A 25,488-nucleotide genomic window follows, 5' to 3' on the forward strand; every position below is an offset into this window, starting at 1 on the left:
GGCCTTAGGTTAAGTTTCCTTATAGATCAAAATCCCAACACTGCTAGAATCCTAAGGCTATCTTGGATGTATTGTTCATGTTCTTTTGTCCTGACTGTAGTCTTTCTCCAAGCCAGATACCCCAGGGTTATGGTACCGCAGAGATATTACTGTGGGTGGATATTGCCTGTATTTTTAAAAATTGTTGGTTAAAAGTATTTGTTATATTATAAAACTTTAGAATGAGATTCTAACAGACTACTCTCATTCCTAAGGCTAACTATGAATCATCAGGATAACCTGCACAGAATCAATAACCTAGGTCAAGAAAAATTATGAAACATTTATTGCGTTCAGAGAGTGTTGGTTATTTCCAGCTCTGCTAATAAGCAGAGTATGAAAAGAGCCCTCAGGACAAAAACTAGAACTTAGTAGGTGGTATTAAAGGACTGTGGGAGGTGCAAATTTTGGAAATAGAATAGAAAGGTCTGAGCACTGGAAGGGAGATTCATGCTAGGAAAGGGTCAAGGGCTATGCGAGCAAGCTGAGGCCAGGCCTAGGCAATAGTTACTTAGAATGAAATGTGAAGAAACACAATTTTCATCCTAAGGGGAGGGCCAGGCTGAAGAGTGGATTTGTAGAATAATCAAATGTTGACTGGAGCAAGGAAATCAGTCAGCGTCAGAACTTCAAAGGCTGGAGAAAAAGACTTCCAAGAAAGAGGCCATATGGGTTGCTGTCAGGATAGGGTCGCCCTAGAACACTGTCAGCCTGAACTCTGGACAAGCATCTTTTGGGGCCCAGGTACAGAAGTGTTATCTTTAACTGGAGTTGCTTGGAGAAGATCTGGACCAAGTCAAGAAGGCTCAGAATAAAAAGCTGAGGAGTTGTGTTTGTCACTGTCTGGCTAAATTAATTTTTTTAGGATTAGATTTGTGTGTCATCCCATCCCCCCTCCTTTTTTCCCCCATGATCTAATTTCTTTTGTTTACAAAAATATAAAAAGTCAGCTTTCTTTGTCTTTCCAGAATTCCAAGGAGACATGCCTCCCCATCTGAGTAAAAAGCAGTAGACGATGGATGTATAATGAAGCCTAAGCTGTCAGACATGGTCCATGTGTCAGTTTGCTTTGCTTAATGGCACCTGGTTATTACAAAGGAGGGTTACAGAGAACCATTTCTTAAAAGCACAAAACATTTTTGAAAGCTTTTATCTTTTATAAAAGACCAAGTAGACATGCTTGATTAAAGTGAAAAAGCTTTTTCATAGATAAAATCAATATAGCTAGAATTAGAATGAAATTATACAAATGGGAAGAGTTTTTGCATTAAATATCTATGACAAAAAGTCTGACATCAAAAAATCTATAGGGAATTGCCATATAGCTCCGATATTAAGACCTCCAGCAGACAAAGACCAAGCAATTTTCAAAAGAAGAAATGTAAACTATCAACAGCCATCTGAAAACCTTTTCAAAATTACTGTTAAATAGAGAAATACAAATTAAAATAACTCTAAGGTGTCACCTCACACCAACCAAAATGGTGAAGAAGGTGAAAGATTGGAAAATTCATCTTTGGTGGGTAGGGAAACATCCTAATTCACAGCTGGTGAAGGTGTGAACTGAACCAATATTTTTGAGAAATCATTTTGGAATTAGGCAAGAAATGTTGCTAAATTTTCCCTCCCATTTAACCCAAAGATCCTTTTGTTGCATTTGACCCTTAAGGAGACTCATGATAAGAAATGACTTTTATGTACAAAAATATTCATAGCAGCATTGTGATACTGAAAAGTTGGGAGAGTGGAGGTGTCCAATCAATGAGAAATGATTAAACTGTCTTATACGAATGCAATATCTTGCAATAAGGTGTGATAAGGATGTAGAATATGGACAAACACTGAAAGACTTGTATGAAATGATGCCAGTGAAAGAAGCCAAGTCAAAAATATATACATACAACATGCATGTATATACACACATGCATGCATGTACATATATGTGTGTATATATGTATATATGTGTGTATTATATATATGTATATGATGGCTACAATGCTATAAATAAAGACATTGTTAAATGGCAATAAAACTCAAGGTCAAATATAAGAGTCCACATGGGTACCATACTATCCAAGTGAAAACACCTATCCTTGCTTTCTGTTCATACTGGATCAAGCACAAAAGTGGAAAGCGACACCTACCCCTAAGAGTCAGTCATGCTATCAGGCGATTTCATTTAATGTTTATAGGGAACGTGGTATTTTATGGATATTGGTTGAGAAATATCTGTCAGAACAAAATAAATTTATTAAAAAACCAAAAGCAAAAACCTCTTTGAGAGGGCAGGCCTTATGATAGAGTAGAAAGAAAGGACCCTTGATTTGGAGAACAAACACCTGGTGTGGAACCTTGGTTTTGATGCTTACTCTTTGTGTATCCCTGGGAAAGTCAATTAATCTCTACTGAGCCTCAGTTGCTTCATCTATAAAATGGAGAGAGCCCTCACAGGGCTGCTGTGAAGATATTTCTTGGTAAATCTTAAAAGTAGCTCATAGACATATGAATTGCCACTACTGGGCAAATTGAGGTGAATTGGGCAAATTAAGGGGAAGAGAGGCAGTATGATCTAGTGAATAGAGGGTCGCTATTAGAGTCATAAAGTCCCACCTCCCGACACATACTAGCTGCGTGACCCAGGGCAAGCTACTTACTCTCTCAATGCCTCCAGGCAACTGAGGCTCTAAGTTATAGAGGAGCTGCTGACCTGACTTGGTGGAAGGAGTTTCCATAATGGGACTTCCCTACACTAATGAAATCATAGGTCTGGACCCAAAAGAAGGGGGGAAAAAGGCTGGGGAAAGGGATTTTGTTTATCTTGAGATCAGGAAATTCTAACAGAATCTAAGTATGTAGGAATTGGTAAGAGGAGAAAAGGTGACAATCTAGGCAGACCTAGGGTATTGGGTTATGATTTACTACCTGCAGTTTGGACAAGTCACCTAATGTTTCTCTGCTTCAGTAACCTCCTTTGTGAAATGAAAGGGAAAATGTGATCCGTGGCTCCTCAGAGAGAATAAATGGGCTTCGGCTGCTGGTGCTGTACCTGCTTCTTCCCTGGGTTATTTCCTGGTAGGCTCAAAGTAGCCCAGCTTCTAAAGATGCACAACTTAATGAGCCGACTCATGTACACACAGAGAAGAAAGAATACATGTGTAACTGCTGGGCACTCCTACTTCTGTTTTTCCCCTGTCTGTCAGACTGTCTTTGGGAGGGGAAACCTTTTCAAAGGGAGAGGACCAGGAGACCAAGAGAAGACCTTTGCCAAAACAATTCAATTTAATTTGAATGCATTTACTATGAGCAAGGCTCTATGGGAGATACAAAGACAGATAAGACATAAGGCACATTCTCTAGGCACTTATGATTTAATGATCTCAAAGGGTGGGGAAGGGGCAGCTAGGTGGCACAGTGGATAGATAGAGCACTGGAGGGAGGCAGGAGGACCTGAGTTCAAATACGGTATTAGACACTTACTAGCTTTGTGACCCTGGGTAAGTCACTTAACCCTGATTGCCTCCAAAGGGTGGGGGTGGGGAAGACTTGTACACAGAAGGAGAATGAGATACATAGTTCCAAGCAAAGTGCTATGAGAAATTTGAGGATGGAGAAATCTTTGGCAGAATGGACCTAGGAGGACCTCATCAAGGAGGTGGCTCTTAGGCTAGGCCTTGAAGTCAGGGCAGGACTTTAGGAGACTATGATGGTAGGAGCATTCCAGGCACTGGGGATAGTGTGAACAGAAATGCAGAGAGGGGAATGGGCAAGAGGAAAATGTGAAATGGAGAGAAATTCTGTTTGGCTAGAATGGAGAGTTCCAGAAAAGGAATTGGAGGGATGGACAAGTAAGATCACAGGATTTAGGTCAGGAAGAGACCTTAGTCGGACTTCTGCTCCATCTACCTCATTGTACAAATGAGGAAACTGAGATCCACAGCGGTCCACTGAGCTGGATAGGTGGTTTGTCCAAGGCTACACAAGTATTAAACTGTTGATTTGAAACTGTAACCCAAATCCTCTGGGTAGACTATCCAGTCCATTTGTATACCCCCATACTTGGGGGAAAAAAACCACACTAGACCTGAGCACATGCTCCATGTGGGACAGTCCTGAGGCTGGTTTGGGTCTGTACTATTACCATCAGATGATTCAGAGACACTGATGTGTCACTTGCGGAAACAAGAGTCAAATCTAGGATGTGGTTTCCTTGTCACAGTCCAGTTTTCTCTCCAGTGGTTCCATGCCAGAGAAGAGATGGTGGTGAGGAAGGGGAATTCCTGGGGTTCCAGACCAACAGAAAAAAAAGACAAACGTGGGATTTCCATGGGAACTGGGATTCAGCCTGTGTACCACTCTGAACAGTGCAGAAATTCACAGGGGAATGTGGTGTGAGCCAGGTGAAAACACTGCCTCTTACTACTCTTACCACCTCCAACAGAACAAAGAGTACATTGTATAGCTCTCCAAGGCATTCTGCTACAAAGCCCCAAGTCACAGAACACTAAAGGTAAAAAAGAGTGAGAGGCTGTCTCATTCAAACCTTTCATTTTACAGATCTGGAAACTAAGGCCTGGGACAGACAAGGGCCTTATCCAAAGTCACAAAGGAGAGTGACAGAGCTGGGATTAGAACTGAGTTCTCCGGACTCTCAGTTGAAGATTCTTCCTGTTGTAAGACAAAGTTCCTCTCCTGACGCTGCCTGTGTCACCTTGGGCAGATAATCTCCCTGCCCTAAGCCTCAGTTTCTTTATCTTTAAAATGAAAGAGGTGGGGTGGACTTGATGGTCTCTGAGATCCTTTCTAACTGTAAGATCCCATGATCCTCCCTCCTAATCATCCCTGTATATATTTAGCATCAGTGACAAGCACTGTTAGAGAGACAGAGAAAGAAAAGGTAATGTCTACATTCTCAAGGAGTTCAAAGTCCACAGGGGGAAACCATAGTGTGTCCTCATCAGCAGCATAGGGGTACAAACAGGGAATTGGATGGGAAATGGAGAAAAGGGTGCTGGCTTCTCACACTCTGGATGGCTCTGCTGTTGGGAAGGCTCCTTTTATCTTAGCACACCAAAACACTGAGAAAGGAGCAAGCATGTGGGAGAGATTCCCCAAAAAGGCCCGATCTATGTAAACAGGGACTCCAGGAAACGGGTGAGGTGGATCCTCCAGGGAAGATTTTTAAAGTGAAGCACACTTAGGATAGCCTTCCTAGGCCCCCAAAGAGAGGCCCAACAACCTGCTAGGTGGTGAAGCATATAGGGTACCAGACCCTGAGTCAGGAAGACCCGAGTTCAAATCCAACCTCAAGCTAAGTCGCATAGTCGAGTTAACAGCCTTTTATGTGCTTACTATCTGCCAGGTACTATACTAAGTGCCAGGGCTATAAATACAAGCAAAACAATTTAAGTGGCTTCCATTCTAATGGGGAAAGTCAACACATAAAAGGGAGTTGAAAAGTGAAAAAAGGTGGGCGTGGGAAGACCTGCCTAGGGAACATAAATGGGGAAATCTGGAGAATAAAGGATGACTGGGTCTGGGCCCTTCTTCAAAGTGGAGGTCATGACAGGGACTCACCAACAGGAGAAAAGGGCTGTAGGAGTGGCAAAGTCTACAAGCATGGTGGCATTGCAAATACTTTTTCTGTTCACTTGTTCGTTCATTCCCCCAATATCAGTTCTGACCCTTCTGTTGGCAGCAAGGTATATTGGAAAGAGGATTCTACCTAGAATTAGGTGAGGTTGAAGCTTGAATCCCACATCTGACATCTCCTAGCTGTGTCATCCTGGACTATTCACCTTCTCTTAGCCAAAGCTATTAAATAAGAGGGTTGGACATGATGACCTTTAAGCTCCCTTCCATCTCTAAATCTCTCATGATGGAAGAGTTAGCTGTTGATGTTAACTACCAGGTAATTTTTTAAGGCCCAAAGGCTGGACCAAGCCTCTGTTTCCCCAAGGAGCCCTTTACATGCAAGGATAGGAGTCCAGGCAAGTTCGATTTCCCACAGAGTTCTCGTGCCATGTCAGGGCATCAGATAAAAAGTTTTTGGACTCAGGTTTGGCATTGTTCTTTGAGCCAAGCAAACCATTGAGGAAAGTCAAGAGAGGCGGAGGAAAACCAGGCCAAGCTGAAGAACTGATGAAAGGAGATACATGGTAGGAACTCCTGTGAAGGCCTTTAGTTATAGGTGGGTGAGTGGCAGTCTTTGCTTTTCTAGACTCTGCTTCTTCATGGTGGGTGAAATGTGGGTATATTTGGGTGGGAAAAGAAAGAGAGGAACAAAAAGGGGCAAGAAAGAAAGTCTTTCCCCCTTGTAAACCATACCTGATAGTGACAATCATAGGATAGGGACTGCACCTGTGATTTCATACATATAGGGAACTCTTAAACGAGGAAAATCTCTCTACCAAGATTACTTGGCATTTTCTCTGCAAATGATAGTCTTAAAGAGGTGTCTAGAGCACTGAGAGGTTAAGTGACTTACCCAGGGTCTCACAGTCAGTAGGTGTGAGGGGCAAGACTTGAACACAGGTCTTCCTAGTACCAAGTAACAATATAGATAATAATCATAGCTGACATTTATGTAGCAATTTAAGACTTACAAAGTGCTTTCCACATATTCTTCTATTCATTTCTTATAAATATCCTGTGAAGTTGATTCAAGGGTGCGCTAGAGCCCATTCGTATCTGCTTACAGGAGCTGATTGTTAAATTATCAGTGTGAGAATTTAGATCTTGGAAATTGGCAAATGATACAAATCAGGGCTTGATTTATTGTTTTGCTGTTTGTCTAGACTTAAGAAAATGATGGGGGAAGGTTAACAATACAGATGAAACTTAAAAGTGTGTTGCGTGTACAATTTATTTTTCCCCAGGAAGCTGATTATTAAACTAACCAGAACACTCATGGGTAGATCTTACATATACAAGGTGTCTCAAAGTCATAAGCTTTAACAGCTTAAAACTTGTAACAGCTTTAGAAGCTATTTATTAGCTGCTAAAACTGAAAACTGCTTTGACACTTTTGGGACACCTTGTATGAGCAAACCCACTTTGGGGAGATGAGGAAACAGAAAGGTAAAGGTTAAATGATATGCCCAAGCTCACAGATCTAGGAAATGTCAAAGGTGAAATTTGAATCCTGGTCTCACCTGACTCCAAGTAGAGTCCTCTTTTCCACTACACTTCGATTCCAGCTGAAGATTCAGAGTAAACATTGGAGGAAGGAATGAAGGAACAACTGCACAAAAAGGCATTTATAAAGTACTCGTTATATGCCAGGCACTGTGCCAAGCACTGGGAATACAATTTCCCATACACAATGTGGTGAATGACTCCCTAAAATCAAAGAAGAAAGCTTTTTTGCTGTGTATAAAGAAGCCACTTAATGAAGACTTGGTGATGGCTGGTTTGGAGTCCCAGTCTTGGAGAACTCACCAGAGGCAAGCCAGGGGCTACTCTCCTCATAAACATTGTCTCCAGACTCTCTCCTTTTCTAGAAGTTGGTTGAGTGGATTCCTGAAATAGTCCAATGATATGCTTAAGAAATGTCACTAACAGAAGAAAGGGAGCTGCCTCCAGAAATGTTCAGTAGGACGAACGTCATTAAGAGATCAAAACAGACAAACAGATTTTGAACAAGTCATATTTGTTGAATGCCTTGCCACGTGCAGGATATTCTAGGTGCTCTGGGAGAGTCAAAGAAGTTTAACACATAACCCTGCCCTTAGGCAACTTCCAATCTCCTGGTGGGAGCCAAGTTCATGTGAAAGCTTAGGCAATAAAAGATCAAAGCAACAATTCCATTAGAGCCATTAGAAGAGGTGTTACTAGGCCATTCATGATTCATTGTCATATGAAATTTATAAAGGAAAAACACTCTAGGCATTCAGGAAAGAGAAGGGAAGGATAGGGGGAAGTCAGAGATGACTCCTTGTGAGAAGAAATGAATTTCATACTCAGATCAGTCCATGGCTCCTGCTTAGAAACAGAAGGCTGGCAGGAAAATGGAAAGGCTTTGAGAGGATTTTATGAGTCCGGCTAATGGGAAACCTTAACTGCTAAAACTACTTAAAACTTCAGGATGTAAAATTAAAGAAGATAGTACAAAGATTCTTGGGAGAGTTTGCAAGGTGGAATGAGTGGAGGGCTCCCTATAGTAACATTCAATGACTGGTTTAAAGTAATGAAACAAGTTTCTATGGAGCACTTCTATCCTTTTTTCTTCAATCTGTCCTGCCCCTCCATCTCCTCACACACTACAGGGACTGGTTGTATAGGACTGCTAAGTATGGAGACCAGGAGCACCGATGACCATCCCAATGAGGGTCAAAAAGAAAGAATTCGCAAACCTCAGAGTCTGAAGAGTCCTCATAGTTCACCTTTTCCAACTCTGACCTGAAATGTGACTCCTCTTTATGACTTAGCTACCAGAAGATCAGCCAGGGTCTGTCTGAAGACCTTTAGAGACAGGGAGCTCACTACCTCCCAAGGAAACCATTCTATTTTGGGACTACGCAGTACCCTGACTACCATGGCTTAGAAATAGTGGGCAAGGAAGTGGGGGAAAAGAAGGGAATTGTCTCAAGGATATTCATCTTTTTAACATATATCCACAATATATTGGAAAGTATGATTGAAGGAAAATGAAGAGGGAACACTTTATGGAGCTAGAACTCATTTCTGGTAGATGTTCTAAGCTCTTGGCCAGCACTATCCCAGTGCAGATGCTCCCTTCCCCCCATTTATACTGTCCTTTGCACAAGGAAATGACATTACTGACAAATCATCAACGCCACATGCCTGGAGTTATTTTTCCGGTAGCAGGGATGTGTTTCCATTGAGCCACCCCCACAGACACTTGCCTGTTCCTTCTTGTAACCAACTGCCTGTATTCATGAGGGGGCCCAGACAGGGCTGGGAGGCAGTCTGCCGTCCGAGAACAAAATCAAGTGATGTCAACTGGCCCTGGCCAGAATCAAACCTGTAGCCTTGGCCTTATCAGCACAGGGCTCTTAGCCCATCCACAGAGACTTCTCAAAGGCCACAGCTTTAGCAGAACCAGCTTGCAGGCAGTTATGTCCCCTCTGATATTTGTCACCAATAATCTGCTCTGTCCCCCAGTACAGAGAGAGGGAGAGAAAGAAAGAGAGAGAGAGAGAGAGAGAGAGAGAGAGAGAGGAGAAAGAGGAGAGAGAGAGAGAGAGGGGGGGGGGGGGGGGGGGAGAGAGAGAGAGAGAGAGAGAGAGAGAACATGGCTCTAGAAGGGCTGGCAGTTCTGGGAATGACACTAAAGAAGAGTAGAGAGGGACAGAGGTGGACGGGAGAGAGTGGAAGGCATCTTAGGTTACATGGGGAGAGAGAAAGGGGGGAGAGAAAGGGAGAGGGGAAGAGGGGAAAGGGTGATAAGGAGATGAGAGATGGAGAAGGGGAGGGGGAGAGGGGGATAAGGAGAGGAGAAACAGAGGATAGGAAGGGGGAGAGATGGAAAGAGAAGGATGGGGAGAAGGGGAGGAAGAGAGGTGAAGAGAGGGAGGGGGAAGAGAGAGAGATAAGGAGCGGGAGAGTTGGAGAGGGGGAGAGATGGAGAAGGAGAGAGGAAAGGATAGGGAGGAGGAAAGTTGGAGGGGGAGGGGGAAAGAATGGGGGTGAAGAGCTGGAGAGAGGCAAGGGAAGGGATAGAGAGGAGGAGAGAAAAAGGGGGAAGGAGAGAGGGAAAGGGGGAGAGGGAGATGGAGGAGAAGAAGGGGGAAAGAGAGAGGGAAAGGAAGCCACACACACACACACACACACACACACACACACACACACACACACACACTTCAGCTCGGCTTCCAGGACTCTCCCACTTACCAGTTTACTTTTGACCAGTTTTTCTATTGCACTGACAAGGTCCGCAGCAGTGGGCACATCAGCGGAGCCCTGCCGGGCTGCTAGCAAAGAGGAGGACTGCAAGACAGTGGGCAGCAAAGGAAAAGCAAATTAGCAAGAAACAAGGAAGAGCAATGAGGCAGGAAGGAGCAGGGAAAGGGACTGGGGAAAGAGCAAGCCATAGAAAGCCACAGACAGACCACACAGCACAGCATGGAGATGGGTCACTGCCCAATTCGTAGGTCAGGGAAGTCTGACAGCGGCTTCCTCAGTGAACCAGCAACAGCAAAAGCAAGGGCTGGAGTCTCCTGTCAATTCCCCATACAGGGTTCCAGCAGGAACTAAAGGAGGTGGGTTCTTGAGTTATCCTGGGAATGAAGGAGGATGTTCACACTGCCTGTCACTAGGGGCTGAACTCCTTCAGAGAGCCATGAGCCATGTGACTGCAGGGAGGAGAGAGCAGCAGTGAGGTCCCCACTGCCTCAGCAGCCTGGGATTCTGGGGATGCAATCCACCCTGATATCACTGTGAAATCAGAGGGCCTGGGTTCAAATCCCACTTTTGATAATTTACTGCCTATGTGACATCTGACAGGTCCCTTAATAGCCCTTGGTCTCAATTTCCTGTTCTGTAAAATGAAGGGGTGGGGATAGATGGCCACTGAGGTTTTTTCCAGACCTGGACCTATGATCTGCCCTGAGCTACGGGCAGACTCTACTAGGCCTTTGGAGATAAGACATTGGCCAAATCCCTCGGAAGCAGCAAACACATGCTGGATGCCATCTCCTTCCTCCTCTCCATCTTTCTTCCCACTGTCCCTCCATAGGGGTAAAATTCTTATGTTCTTATTGGCTTCCAGACAGAAAAGAAATGAAGCACTGGCTTCTTTTTATACCTCACAGACTGGCCCAGACTTACTGCAACTCACTTGAAGGACCTTCTCCTATTCCAAACAGCTCAAATAAAAGTGGGTTCTTTGGCCCAATGGATAGGGACTAGACCTGTAAATGAATTGGTATGGGGAACTCCCTCTGCTAGTGCAGGGCAGCACCTGCTCTGAAACAAATGGGGCTTCTCAGAGCTCTGAGAGTTTAAGTGACTTGCCCTGCGTTGCTCTGCCAGTAGGCATATAGCAGGCAGGATGCAAACCCAGGCCCTTCTGGTTCTGAGACCAGCTCTCTATATCCTATGCCAGGTTGCCCCTCATCAATAAACCCTGTCGATTTAGATTTAAGGAGGACATGACTGTGTAGTTCTATTCCTCGATATCTAGAACCAGGCTTTTTTAGGTAAGAGAGTACAAGATGTATCCCCAGGAAAGTGAAACGTCTGCCTGGCTACATTTGAGAGCTCACACAGGGGCAGAATAGGAAATGAACTTGGAAATGTAGCCTGAAATCAGACTGTGGACAGCCTTGAATGCCATGTTCAGAAGCTTGAACTTTATCACAGGCAATTGGAGTTAGTAAAATTTTCTCTTCAGGGGACTAACACAGGCAAAGCAGCATTTTTTTTTCCTTAGTAAAATTAATCTAGTAGTAGGGTTCCAAATGGATGGGAAGGGAAGGCAGAGAAGAGACAGGAGGTGATTATAGTAGTCTAGGTGAGAGGTGCCATGAGGCTGATCTCAAGTGGTAGCAATGAGAGGGAGAAGGAAAGGAGAGATTTGAAGGGGAAAAAAAGTGTAAGAAGGACAAACAAAAAACTCCAGCAACCCAGACTTGGTGACTAATCGGGTCTGTGGGAGGGAAAGTAAGGAGCAGGGAGGGAGCAGAAAAGGGAGGAAACCAGGAGAATTCTGAGGTCATCTTTGCAGCAGTCTCCAGCAACATGAATAGCATCTAAGGCTTGCCTGGAGAGAAGCACCTTGCAAAGTGTTCTGTGCACAAACAGTCCTAAAGTGAGCTGGGATGTTACACAAGCAGAAATCAATTATCATCTGGCAGAACTGGGGTCTGCCCTCCCAGCTCCCAAGTTCCATTTGTCCCCAGCTGACTTATCTGTCAGACTTTGGGGGATCTGCATTCCTTATTTTTATTTTCAGAAGCACAAAACTAGGCCCTTTTACCTCATCCCCAATAAATCTCTGTAGCATTCAATTCTGAGGGGGGTGGGAAGAGGGCTAAAATGGCATCTAATAATTAAGTCTGAGCTTTGAGAAGAAAGTCTGAATTTTAACAGCAGTGCATTTTATACCTAGGTCAGACACAGTCCAAAGCCCACAGGGGGGAATAAAGGAAGGTAGTGGCAGCAGTTGGGGGTGTACTGAGGAATGTTTGACTGTGGAACGTGTGCTGGGCTCATGACCATCTCATTCCTCAACTACAGGAAAGGGTAGCATAAGGCCATTGCTATGTTTAAAAAAATGAAACTGAATTCTGGGCAATTATAGGTAAGTTTGGTCCCAGAGAAGAGTTAAGAAAATGTACCTTCATCCTCTTATTTGCTGAGGTGGGGAAACAGTGTGGAATATTACAGATACTATCAGATGTAGCTGATATGTTGGCTGGTTTTGCTGAAAATGTGTTTATTTTCCTATTTTATTCTTTATTTTTGAAGGATGGGGGGGTGAGGGATGCATTTGGAAATGAAGGTAATTTAAAAACAAATAAATCAATAAAATACCTTTAAAAATAAAAAAAAAAAACACTTGTAAAAGAAATCTGCCGTATCTGGTTGTTATGCCAGTAGTCTGGAGAAACTCACTTTTCCTTGGGAACTCCTGCTCTCACTGAGGGAGAACATATGCTTTTTCTCTTATTTCTATTTATTTTTGAGGAGAAGAGAGAGAATTAACCCTGTGTGTGTATGTGTGTGGGTTTTCAAGTTTATTTAGGAACCATCCTGAGGGCCATACCACCTAAAACTACTCGACTTTCCATCACTTAGAAAAAATAGAAACCAACAATGTCAGTAGGCCCTAAAACAGGTGCCTATGGAGGCCTGGAACTCATGCTACCTTCTTAGAGATGAGCCCTACAAATGTTTTCACTGGGGTGGAAGAGAAGAATAGAGTTTCAGTTCCTGGTCAAATATTATCTAGGAACAAAACATCCTTCCCTCCCAAAAAAGCCATATAGGAGGGAATTGGAAGGGGAGAGTTTAGGTCAGTGAACTTTAGCTCTCTTATGCAAGTTGGTAGCTAATTTCAGATTGTCTGGGGTAGAAGATAATGGGATATTTATGCTGATACCATCTTTATCACTGTTTACAGAACACTTTACAAGGACCAGTCTTTGGAAAGGTCAGAGCAAAGCAAGTCAAGTCAGTGCAAGTCCAAGGCCTAGAGCAAAAAGAGAAATATTTTTTGACTGAGGGCAGGGGGAAATCAGGAGTATCACCTAGCCTTCTTGGTCCTATCCCCTTATCACACGCATTTTATCCCTGCAACCTTGGAAAATAATTCCTTAGGAAACTGTGCTGAATAGCGAAACACTCGAGCTTTCCCTAGAGGATGGGCCCCATTGATTAGAACAAGGGTGAATTGGGGGCTTCTACCTTGAGCGGTAGAAAACAACACAGGTAGGCTTAAATGACAAGCAGAAAGAATCAAAGCAAAGATGGGAGTGCCATGAGAACCCAAGAGGCATGTGTCAGTAAACCTAAGGTGGCCTCACTTGAATTAGGTCAAGATCAATGAGTGTCTCATTGTGGGTTTTGATCCTCCCAAGACATGATAACTCCAATTAGGGTAGGTGGCCACCAAGTAGTCAGGAAGGTAGGATGTGTGGGGTGAAAGGAGAACCAAGAACAATGGCAGAGTAAGTAAACAAATTGTGTTAAGATGAAACAATGAAATGAAAGTAAAAAAACCCCAAAACAAAACTGAAGTCACAACATTCCATTCCAGGGTCCCCTAGGACCCAAGGCTTCTCTCCCAGAGGTCAGGACTCTGGAAGTCTGCTTATGATATTGAGACACAAAAAATCAATGAGGCAACAGCAACATGAAACTACACAGTAGAAGAATGAGCAATGAGAAAAAGAAGCCAAGTTACCCATAGGCTAAGTGTTAATGCCTGGACTTCCAACCACCCTAACTCTCAGCAGCTGTTAATGGCTAAGTCACTTGATGTAAGGTGGCCACCTCTAAAAGGAGTCCAAAAGGTATCTGCTAATCATTGAGTCTTTGCCACCTGAATGGGTCCATTAATTATGCAAAGTGAAGATCCTTGGGGAGAGGGGGAAGTTCTTTAAAATATTTCAGTTTCCCATCTTGGACCAACATCACTGCCCTAATACACCCTTGGCTTAATGCCAGAAGGATCAGGTATGCTAACTGATGGAAAAAGAAAAAAAAATAATTTTACTATATAATTTACTATAATTTATTATGTTTTTTTTACTATTTACATTTATTATACTATACTATAGCATAATATAGATTCACTATAATTTTTCCTACCTGTGCAAACCTACTTGAAATACAAATAATTACAAGTAAATATTATCATTTTATTTTAAAATTAAAATTTGGATTCTATAATCTCTATTTTATTTGCCTTGTGGATTTTAAAAAATGCACTATATCAACTAGTATAGTTTGGTCCTTTGAGGTATTCTTAAATTCTGGTCCTTCCATTAATTACCCTCTTCATCCCCCACCACCTCCTTCCCCACCCAAGCAAGGCTTTGAGAGCATGATTTGGGTACAGAGTGATGGCACTTGTCCTGAGTAGGGGTTTCTTGGTATTATAACTTGGGTTTACTTTCATCATTCAAAGATTAGTGAGTTACTCCTTGGTGTGGATATTCTACTTCACTGTCCATACAGTAAGCCCCTAGGCCTTTGTCAGATAACCTTTGGGAACCTCTATGGCTAAAAAAACATTAAAAAATCTAAACCATCTGATGGCCAATCTTCTAGGGAGGAGAATTTAAGATTTGGACTAGGAAATAGACCAACATGGTATGAAATGTACATCGATGCCTCTAGGCCTTACAGGGCCACATACATCCCAACCTGGCTTTCCTTGGGCTTAATCCTCTAGAGCAGTGGTGTCAAACACAAATAGAAACAGGGCCACTAAACCATATATAAGAATCCTTGTGGGCTGCATATTGACTTAGAAAGCTACACATGTTTATATATTTCTTTTCTTATTAACACATCAACGAATTGAAATCAGTTAGGAACTACACTTTAACCTGGTTTGGGCTACACTCAAAAGTGTTGCAGGCCATATTCGGGCCCCATGTTTGACACTTCTGCTCAAGAGAGCTCCTTTTAATTTTAGTTGCTGTTGCTGACAAACCCAGAAGCATCACCCTTCGGTTACTGGAAAAAAGATGATCAAAGCTTATCTGAAGAATCCACACCATGGGATGTCAAGTCAGTACTCTCCTATTGGATTAGCTAAGAGAGAACCAAGCCTATAATACAATACAGATATAACCCAGAACCTATCATGGGCAGGATCTAAAATGGTTATATTTGAAGGGGGAAAATGGTGGGAAAAAGATGCTACAAGCAAACATCACAAAGGAGACCAAAGACCAGCTGCATCATGCATGGAGGTGGTCAAGAGAACCTACCATTTCATCCTGCGTGGGGTCGTTGTCAAAGATTTTCATTGGAGGAGGAAGTGGTGTGTGGGACTCTTCGTCTGGTTCATCTTCACCCCAACCTTTCTTGCTCTTCTACAACCAAGAAAGCGCCATTAATCATAGAATCATAGCATCATGGATCTAGAGCTTAGCACAGAGCCTGCTACATAAGAAATGCTTAATAAATGTTCTATCTTTCTCTCTAGAAGATGGTGCAAGGGGCCATAAAGATCACCTAATGCCATCCCTTCCCCCCTTGTTTTTACCAGTGAGGAAACTGAGACCTATGGAAGTTGAGTGGCTTTTCCAATATCAAATAGGTAGTTAAGTGTCCGGGACAGAACTTGAACCCATGCCTTCTGACTCTACAACTCTTAGCTTTTCTACTGTACTATGATGCCTACAGCCTTATGTAAACACAATATCTTTGGTTTGATGGTTTTTTCTTTTTCTTTTTTTTGGAGGGGGATGGCAGGGCAATTGGGGTTAAGTGACTTGCTCAAGGTCACATAGCTAGTAAGTATATCAAGTGTCTGAGGTTGGATTTGAACTTGGGTCCTCCTGCCTCCAGGGCTGGTGCTCTACTCACTGCACCACCTAGTTGTCCCTGATGGTTTTTAAAATAAAAACTACAGGACCAGGTTGAAAATTGAGACATCACCTGTATGTAACCCACCTCTCCTCCTCTCCAGAAAGGTGACTATAGGTTCCCTATGCTAAGGTAAACATAACTACTTGTTACAGCCTAAATCTAGATGATTGGGGGCTGTTTAGATGAAGTCCAGATGAGATGTAAGATTAAAAGGCGGCTTTCTCTTCTAGTTCTAAGACTCTGTTCAATTTCAGTCCTAGAAAGTCTCTGTCTGATCAGTCATTCAGGTATGAGTCAATAAATTATTTATTCCCTGTTTTAGTGCATACTGAGCATAATGATTATGAGTGATAGGCTTTGGAGGGGCTGAAAAACTTAGATTTCCTTAACCCAAAGGACAAGGTTATTGGAACTGACCAAGCACCTTAAAAACCCATGAAAATCTAGAGTAGAGCGGCTGTGAAGGCTTACCAAAGAGGGACCCCAAATCCCACCTCCCCCTGCTTCCCCATCAGTGGGCCACCTTCCACCACCCCAGGATCCACAGGGTAAGTACCTCATCAGCACTGTCCCCCTGTGGGGTGGTTTCGTCGCCAGTCTTGGGGGATCCCAGATCGAAACTTTTCCGACCATCGCGTACTTTCTTCTGTTTTTTGATGTTGCTCTCGGCTTTGCCGCTGTTAAGCCTACGAACGGGACTGGTCAACCATTTCTTGAGGGTGTTGGTGGAACGTTTGGGACCTGGAGAGCTCTGGATGGAGTTTAAGGAAGACTGAGGTTGGAGATTGGCCACAGACTCTGACTTGCCTCCATTTTCACCCGAAGAGGCTGAGTAAGCATCTGCAGGGAGACAGAGGGGGGGCGGATAAAAGATGCAAATCAGGGTCAAGCAGGCCAACAGACCCAGTTACAATTCCTAGAGCAAACCAAGCACATTCTCAGGATGCCTGGCTACCAAGTAGGGTCCATCCGGGGGCTTAGACCACAGCTGCTCTAAGAAGATACAAACAGGACCAGTCTGTTGTGGTATAGTGAAAAGAGCAAAGGATTTGGAGTTTGGATTCCACCAGGGCCCCTTGCAAGCATGTGAAAATCAATCATTCAATGTGGGAAAATCATTTAGCCTTTTTAAACCTATTTCCTCATTTAAAAAATGAGACATTTGTACTACATGGCATCCCAGGATTCTTCTAGCTCTAAACACACGATCCTATGGTTTCCATCTGTGTCTCTTCTCACTCCTTCCTCCCCAATTCCTGATTCATTAATTTACTGTCTTCAAGGAAGAGCCTTATATTATTCCAAATACCCCATAGTGCATCAGTCTCCAACCACCTGTAGACCAAGCGACAGCTAAGTCATATATTAGATCTAAGCATATTATTATACTTGACTCTGTACTCGATGTATCGATGGACGGGAGTGGTTTCACACAGAACTCTTAAATCATTTCTGTTTGCTTAGGCCTATGTCATATGATTTGGCCACTTCCCTTCCTAAGTAAGGATGCCAAATCTTAGCTGATATTAAAATGAGGCCTTATTGCTTGAGCTCACACCGACGGTGCATGGAAGTGATCCAGAACCACACTGGGAGGCAAAGCAAAGCCATTTTGAGATTAAATATTGGTTATGGATAATCCACAGGGAGGCAGTTCAGAATAGATTGTAAAGTAAACGAGTTAGTTCCAGCAGAACTTGGGAACACACATTCTGTTCTCCAAAGACACTTGAGATAGCCGAATGCCTCATACATAACTCTATGGAAATTCTATTAACCCTACGTACCACCATTAGGATATCACCATATTAAATTATCACCATATTGGGTTTTTAATATAATACCCTTATCCCCCAAAAGCACGTCCCTACAAGACTCCAGGCAAGTTATTTAACCTTTAAGGGCTCTAAGCAACAATGGAAAACTAAGTTGCAAACAAATTGCTGACCTGCATTGGTGGAGGTCATTTCCTAACCTGGGAGTTCCCTGTACCAATTAAACCACAAGTCCAGTCCTTAATGGCTATTCTTATACTATCTTTCATTGTTGTTTAGTCGTTTTCCAATCGTGTCCAACTCTCCATGACCCCATTTGGGGTTTTCTTGGCAAAGATACTGGAGCAGTTTGCCATTTCCTTCTCCAGTCCATTTTACAGATAAGGAAACTGAGGCAAATAGGGTTAAGTGACTTGCCCAGGATCACACAGCTAGTTAAGTGTCTGGGCTAGATCTGAACTCAGGTCTTCCTGATTCCAGGCCTGGCACTCTAACCACTGCTCCACCTAGCTTAGAGAATTGTTGTGAGGAAAGCACCTTGTAAATCTGAAAGTATGAAATAGATGTGAGCCACATCTTTTATGCATTCATACAGGATCGTATATTTAGAGCTGGAGGGGACCCTAGTGGCAGAGAGTTCAGCTCCTTCACGTTACAATTTAGGGAATGGAAGCACAATGAAGTTAAAGGTCTTACCCTGAGCACTTGTTTTTATTGCCTCCTGTTGAGCGTAGACATCACCACCTGTAAACACCCTAGCTGACCCTGCTTTAGCCTCTCTGACATTACTGCAACTTTTGTCAGAACTGTCTATTAACATTTAAAGAGATAATACAAATGCTTTAAAGTGAATTCATCACCTCCCCTCTTCCCTACTTTTTTCTGCTCCCCCCACTCCAAGGCAAAGAGGCCTTGCTCAGTCTAGGGTACCATGGTATAGTTGTAAACATCACTGGATTAGGCTTATATCTTAACTCTATGAGTCACCATCTCTCTGGGAGTAAATTTCTTCATCTACAAAATAAAGGAGTCATACTAGATGGTCTCTAAGTGACTAGCCTATGGTCAGCCAGTAGGAGTCTTAGGCAGGATTTGAACTCAGGTCTTCCTGGCTCTGAGTTCAACATTTTCTAGCCACTGTGCCATCTAAATCCTAGCCCAGATAACCTCCAGGTCAACATGAAAGTGCCATGTGATCATTGGTTTAGAACTAACAAGACCCTTAGAGGTTATATGGTCTGACCCCCTCATTTTCAAAATGGGGAAACTGAGGCCAAGACAAGTGAAATGACTTTTCCAAGGTGACACAGCATGTTGCAAAGGTCCTTTAACTCCAAATCCAGCACTCTTTTCACTGTTCTACATTGCTTTATCACATCCTGAAATGATGACAGATACATGGTTCATCCACAAACCATATTGGCACCAAGCACTTTGTTATTTCAAGTACTTTGTTAGCCAGTGATCAGGTGTTTATCCACATTTTTGAGGAAGATCAACCTTTGAACACCAGCATTAAGAGGCCTACAGTTGAGTCCTCAAACTTCCTTTCTCAGGTATCTAGGATAAGCAATAGGGCACTCTGCAGAGGAAAACCAACATGGAGGAATGAGTTGCCTTCGTTGGTAGATATCCCTTTAAGGGAAGAGCTAAGGTCCTATTTTGGAAAATTCCTTCCTGGCTTTAGGGTGTGTGTGTGTGTGTGTGTGTGTGTGTGTGTGTGTGTGAGAGAGAGAGAGAGAGAGAGAGAGAGAGAGAGAGAGAGAGAGAGAGGAAGAGAGTGTGTGTGTGTGTGTGTGTGTGTGTGTGTGTGTGTGTGAGAGAGAGAGAGAGAGAGAGAGAGAGAGAGAGAGTGTGTGTGTGTGTGTGTGTGTGTGTGTGTGTGTGTGTGTATGTGTTGACTATTTTCTAGGTGTTTGGTGTGGGGAGAACTCTTGCTGTACATGGGGCCAAGAGATAAACATCTCCACAGGTCCAGTTGTAGGAACCAGAGATTCTCTACTATCTCCCTAATGATAATCTGCAGACACTTTCCATTCACCGACCTCCTGGACTGCCAAGTGTCTCCCTGAAATCCCAGCCTTAAAAACTCAGCTTTATCAGTGCACACAGTTTCAGCAAAACCCAAGGTCTCAGCATTGTTAACTTTGCCCTGTGTTGATAAGCACGACTGAGGATGTGCTGTCCGAGTTATCTGTTCCATGGTACATCACAGCCTGGCTGGAAGATTCAAATCTTTCATACATGCTTTGATGGAGACCCCACCCCACCCCCAACCTGCCCCTAGCCTTTTTCTTTCTCCTTTGCTCTATTTATTTCCCCTGAGACAATTTCTATGCAAAATCAATGGTGTGGACTCCAATGGGGCAAACTTCTATCTTTTCAAATTTGGACACCCCAAATTTTAAGTTCTACTTTATGCACCACAGAGAGCCTGCCTCTGTCACTTTCTATTTGTGTGACCTTGCACATGTCACTTTACCTCTCAGACCTTTCCTTATTTGTAAAATGAGGGGCTGAGCCAGATGGACTCTCAGAATTGGTGGTTCTAGAATGCAATTCAAGCTTGATCGCATATCAGAGAGCCTAAGATTTGGAAGTTACCCAGTAAGGTTTAGTTTAGGAGAGTGTTCAAGCTATTCCAGACATACAGTATTTTCAAAACCCTCCAGTGGCTCACTGCTTTTAGGATAAACATCATATAGGATGAAACACAAACTAATTCATTGGTTCCAAATACAAACTTTTTGGCCTGACAGTCAAGGCCAAGGTCTTCTATAATCTGGCTCTAATCTATATATTTTCATTCTTTTTTTTTGAATGAATGAATGAAGAAACATTTATTCAGTACCATGTATAGTCGCTATACTAAGCATTCTCTCATTGAAAGGAGTACTCACATCTATAAGATGACAAATCTATCAACATATCAAAATATTATTCACAGCCAAACATGCATCTAGGACTCCAGTGAAGCTTATATACTTGCCAATATTACATAGCGCTTAAAAACAGCTCAGTGAAAGTTTTTCAAAATGAACTTGATTCCTACCTCCAGAGAAAGAATGTATGGAGTCTGAATGCAAATCAAAGCATACTTTTTTAAAACTTTCTTTATTTTTCTTTTTTTTTCTTTTGCAACGTGGCTAATGTGAAAATATGTTTTGCATTACTGCATGTGTATAATCTATAGCAAATTGCTTGCCTTCTCAAGGAGGGGAAAAAAGGAAGGAGGGAATTAGGGAATTTGGAACTCAAAATTTAAAAAAGATGAATTAAAAAAAATTTTTTTACATGTAATTGAGAAAAATAAAATAATACAAAAATTTATTTTTATTTCACTTGCGGAATCTGATGGGTTTGACCTCTTTTAAATTCCTCAGGTTTCTCTCTTTTTTTTTTCCCTTAAATTGATTTTATTTTTTTAGATATCATCCCTTCATATTCAACTCACCCTGTGCCCTTTGTGTGTGTATATATATATATTTATATATATATATATATACACATATATATACACACATATATATATACCTACATATATACATAGACACACACATATGTATATATATATGTATACACACACACACACACATATATATATATGCATATTCCTTTCAGCTACTATGATATTGAGGTCTCATGAATCATACACATCATCTTTCTATGTAGGAATGTAAACAAAACAGTTCAACTTTAGTAAGTCCCTTGTGATTTCTCTTTCTTGTTTACCTTTTCATGCTTCTCTTGATTCTTGTGTTTGAAAGTCAAATTTTCTATTCAGCTCTGGTCTTTTCACTGAGAAAGCTTGAAAGTCCTCTATTTTATTGAAAATCCATATTTTGCCTTGGAGCATGATACTCAGTTTTGCTGGGTAGGTGATTCTTGGTTTTAATCCTAGCTCCATTGACCTCTGGAATATCATATTCCAAGCCCTTTGGTCCCTTAATGTGGAGGCTGCCAGATCCTGTATTATCCTGATTGTTTTTCCACAATATTCAAATTGTTTCTTTCTGGCTGCTTGCAGTATTTTCTCCTTGACCTGGGAGCTCTGGAATTTGGCGACAATGTTCCTAGGAGTTTTCTTTTTGGGATCTATTTGAGCAGGTGATCTGTGGATTCTTTCAATTTCTATTTTGCCCTGTGGCTCTAGAATATCAGGGCAGTTCTTCTTGATGATTTCTTGAAAGATGATATCTAGGCTCTTTTTTTTGATCATGGCTTTCAGGTAGTCCAATAATTTTAAAATTATCTCTCCTGGATCTATTTTCTAGGTCAGTGGTTTTTCCAATGAGATATTTGACATTGTCTTCCATTTTTTCATTCCTTTGGTTCTGTTTTATAATATCTTGATTTCTCATCAAGTCACTAGCTTCCACTTGCTCCAGTCTCATTTTTAAGGTAGTATTTTCTTCAGTGGTCTTTTGGACCTCCTTTTCCATTTGGCTAATTCTGCCTTTCAAGGCATTCTTCTCCTCATTGGCTTTTTGGAGCTCTTTTGCCATTTGAGTTAGTCTATTTTTTAAAGTGTTGTTTTCTTCAATATTTTTTTCAGTATTTTTTGGGTCTCCTTTAGCAAGTCATTGACTTGTTTTTCATGGTTTTCTTGCATCATTCTCATTTCTTGTCCCAATTTTTCCTCTACTTCTCTAACTTGCTTTTCCAACTCCTTTTTGAGCTCTTCCATGGCCTGAGACCAGTTCATATTTTTCTTGGAGGCTTTTGGTGTAGGCTCTTGCACTTTGTTGACTTCTTCAGGCCATATGTTTTGGTCTTCTTTGTCACCAAAGAAAGATTCCAAACTCTGAGACTGAATCTGGGTGCGTTTTCGCTGCCTGGCCATGTTCCCAGCCAACTTACTTGACCCTTGAGTTTTTCATCAGGGTATGACTGCTTGTAGAGTAGAGAGTACTTTGTTTCAAGCTTGAGGGGATGCGCCATTGATTTCAGAGCTATTTATATATAGCCAGCTCTGCCACCCCAGCACCCCTCCTTCCTCAAGAACCACCAACCCAGACCTGATGCAAATCTTCAGCAGGCTCTGCACTCCTGCTCTGATCCACCACTTAATTCCTCCCACCGTGTGGGCCTGGGGCCGGAAGTAACTGCAGCTGTAGTTCTGTAGCTGCACCTCCCCCACTGCCCCTGGGGCGGTGGCCGAACTGTGAACTCTGTGCCCCGAAGCTTTTCCCACTAACCTTCTCTGTTGTCTTTGGTGTTTGTGGGGTTGAGAAGTCAGGTAACTGACACAGCTCCCTGATTCAGGGTGCTAGGGCCTGTTCTGCCCGGCTCCTGGTCTGGCTAGTCCTGCTGCCTCCCATGCTGAGCTCCGCTCCCCTCCACCCCCTGCGCGATAGACCTCATCCAGCGACCATCCAGGCTGTCCTGGGCTGGATCCCCACTTCCCTCTGCTATTTTGTGGGTTCCGCAGTTTATATATTTTCATTCTTAATGAATGTGAGTCACGGTACTCACGTTTTTCACATGCTATGCTTCAACCAAGCTAGACTAGCTATTCTCAAATCGCATCCAGCTTTTTATTGCTCTTGGGCATTAACACATACTCTCCTTGTGCTTGGGGTGCATTCCCTCCCACATCTCCACCTGGTAAAATCCCTCTTGTTCCAAGGCCATCTTAGGATCTGCAGCTTCCATGGAGCCTGGCCTGATTTTCCATCTCACCACCCCCACCTTTCCTTCCTTCCTCCCTCTCCTTTACTTCCTTCCATCCTTCTTTCCTTTCTTCTTTCTTTCCTTCCTTCCTTCCCTTCTCTTCCCCTCCTTCCTTCCCTTTCTCTTCCCCTCCTCCTTCCCTCTCCTTTCCTTCCTCCCTCCTTCTCCTTTCTTTCCTTCTTCCCTCCCTTCCTTCTTTCCTCCTTCCTTTCCTCCATTCCTTCTCTCCTTCCCTTTCTTCCCTTCCCTCGTCTCTCACTTCCCTTCTCTTCCCTCCTTCCCTTCCTCTCCCTCCCTTCCCCTCCTCCCTCCCTTCCTCTTTCCATACCCAATTCCCTTCCCTTCCTTCTTCTCCTTATCTGACCCAGGCTGGAAGTTCAACATCCGCACAAGGTTTCAAGCCCCAGTACTAATTGGTACAGAAACTTTAGCCTGCTCCATTTTTCCAGCCTGGGCCCATTTGTCCCTTCTTAAACACCCCTCCCAATGGCTGAGCTCACTGTCTTAGTGCTGGATATAATACAGTTACCCACTTGGCCTCAGCCCTACCATCTGCTACCTATCAAGTGATCGGTCAGCCTCAACTGCCCCTATAACAAGGACTACAGATGCGCGCGCCCAGTAGGAGCGACGTTTCTTGTAACATCTTGGTTGACCTCCTCCTCTGTACATCCTGCCCTCAGCTTTATTGATTACACGCCTTATCCCGCATGACACAGCCCTTGCTCCCACGGGGCTCTGAGTATTGTTTCCCATCTTTACACCTTTCACACTGCAGGTGTAGACGAATCGACTGTCAAATGGAACTGCAGAGCAGGCATTGAATGTTCTTGTTAGTGAGTGTTCTCTGGAATGGAATTGAAGGACTTTGTACATGGGGCAAACAGTTCTTTGTACTTTTTTCTGCACTTGTGCTTCACTTCCTATGCCTGAATTTTAAAGGGACTTTAGAGATGATCTAGCCTAACCTCCTTCCTATTAAGAGGTTGTTGTTGTTCAGTCATTTCAGTCATGTCTTTACTCTTCCTGACTCCATTTAAGGTTTTATTGGGAAAGATACTGTGGTGGTTTGCTATTTCTTTCTCCAGATCCTTGTACAGATTAGGAAACTGAGGCCGAGTTAAGTGACTTGTCCAGGGTCACACACATAGTTAGTAAGTGTCTCAGACTGGCTTTGAACTTGGGACTTCCAGATTCTCGGCTCCTCACTCTATCCACTGTTCCATCCCCACTTTCCCCTCCCCAGTTAGGAAGAGAGGCACCCAAATCATGTGATATCAGTCAGTCAACAAGCATTTTAGTGCTTACTATGTGCCAGGCCCTTGTATAAATGCTAGTGATACAAATAAAGGCAAAAAATGTCCCTTAAGACTTTAAATTCTAATGGAGGAGACAGTAGGTTAATAACTAGGTACACACATAACACATACAGAGGAAATGGAAGGGAGTCAAAAACGGGGAGGCATTAGTAGCTGGGAGAAAAGGCAAAGTCCTCCCATAGAAGGTGAGCTTTGAGCTGGACCTTGAAGGAAGCCAGAGACCAAGAGGTGGAGGGCAGGGAGCAGAGCAATGGCTGAATCTATGGCTCCCCTCTATAAGAAGTCATCTACCTAGGCCTTTGCTTCCTGACACTGTGGAGGGAGGAGGGGAGAGGAGGAGGAAAGCACTCAGAAGTTTAAAAAAAAGCAAATTAATGAGGAGTTACAACTCACCAGAGACCTCTGCTAGATTACAATGTTTCACAAACTGCTAGGTCATTAAATACACAAGATTTAATTAATATACCTCCTAAACCCTAATTACCAAACTATAATTCCTAACCAGCCCATGAGATACATACATAACCATCGATGTCAGAGACAAATGGACATTTATAGAATAAAATATCTTAAATAATTCACTCTACATAAAATTTTGGAATATTACTTAAGAATAAGACTAGTTAACATTTAGAGAGTGCTTTAAAGTTAACAAAGCACATTCTCTCTATAAA

The 25,488-nt window shown here is 42.8% G+C and overlaps 1 protein-coding gene across 4 annotated transcripts in view; it reads right to left on the bottom strand.

Moving 5' to 3' along the window:
• KALRN (kalirin RhoGEF kinase) overlaps positions 1 to 25,488 on the bottom strand; it is a 182,230-nt gene that overhangs the window by 99,521 nt on the left and 57,221 nt on the right. The window contains exons 2-4 of one of the 4 annotated variants that reach the window (XM_036747492.1): positions 16,604 to 16,887; positions 15,444 to 15,548; positions 9,892 to 9,987 (exon numbers count right to left, since the gene is read on the bottom strand). In XM_036747492.1, the coding sequence (XP_036603387.1) occupies positions 9,892 to 9,987; positions 15,444 to 15,548; positions 16,604 to 16,887 (485 nt within the window). The remainder of the gene's footprint in view (positions 1 to 9,891; positions 9,988 to 15,443; positions 15,549 to 16,603; positions 16,888 to 25,488) is intronic. The other 3 variants (XM_036747489.1, XM_036747490.1, XM_036747491.1) reach the window with 3 other exon arrangements.

This window comes from Trichosurus vulpecula, chromosome 2 (genome assembly GCF_011100635.1).
Source record: "Trichosurus vulpecula isolate mTriVul1 chromosome 2, mTriVul1.pri, whole genome shotgun sequence".
NCBI lineage: Eukaryota > Metazoa > Chordata > Mammalia > Diprotodontia > Phalangeridae > Trichosurus > Trichosurus vulpecula.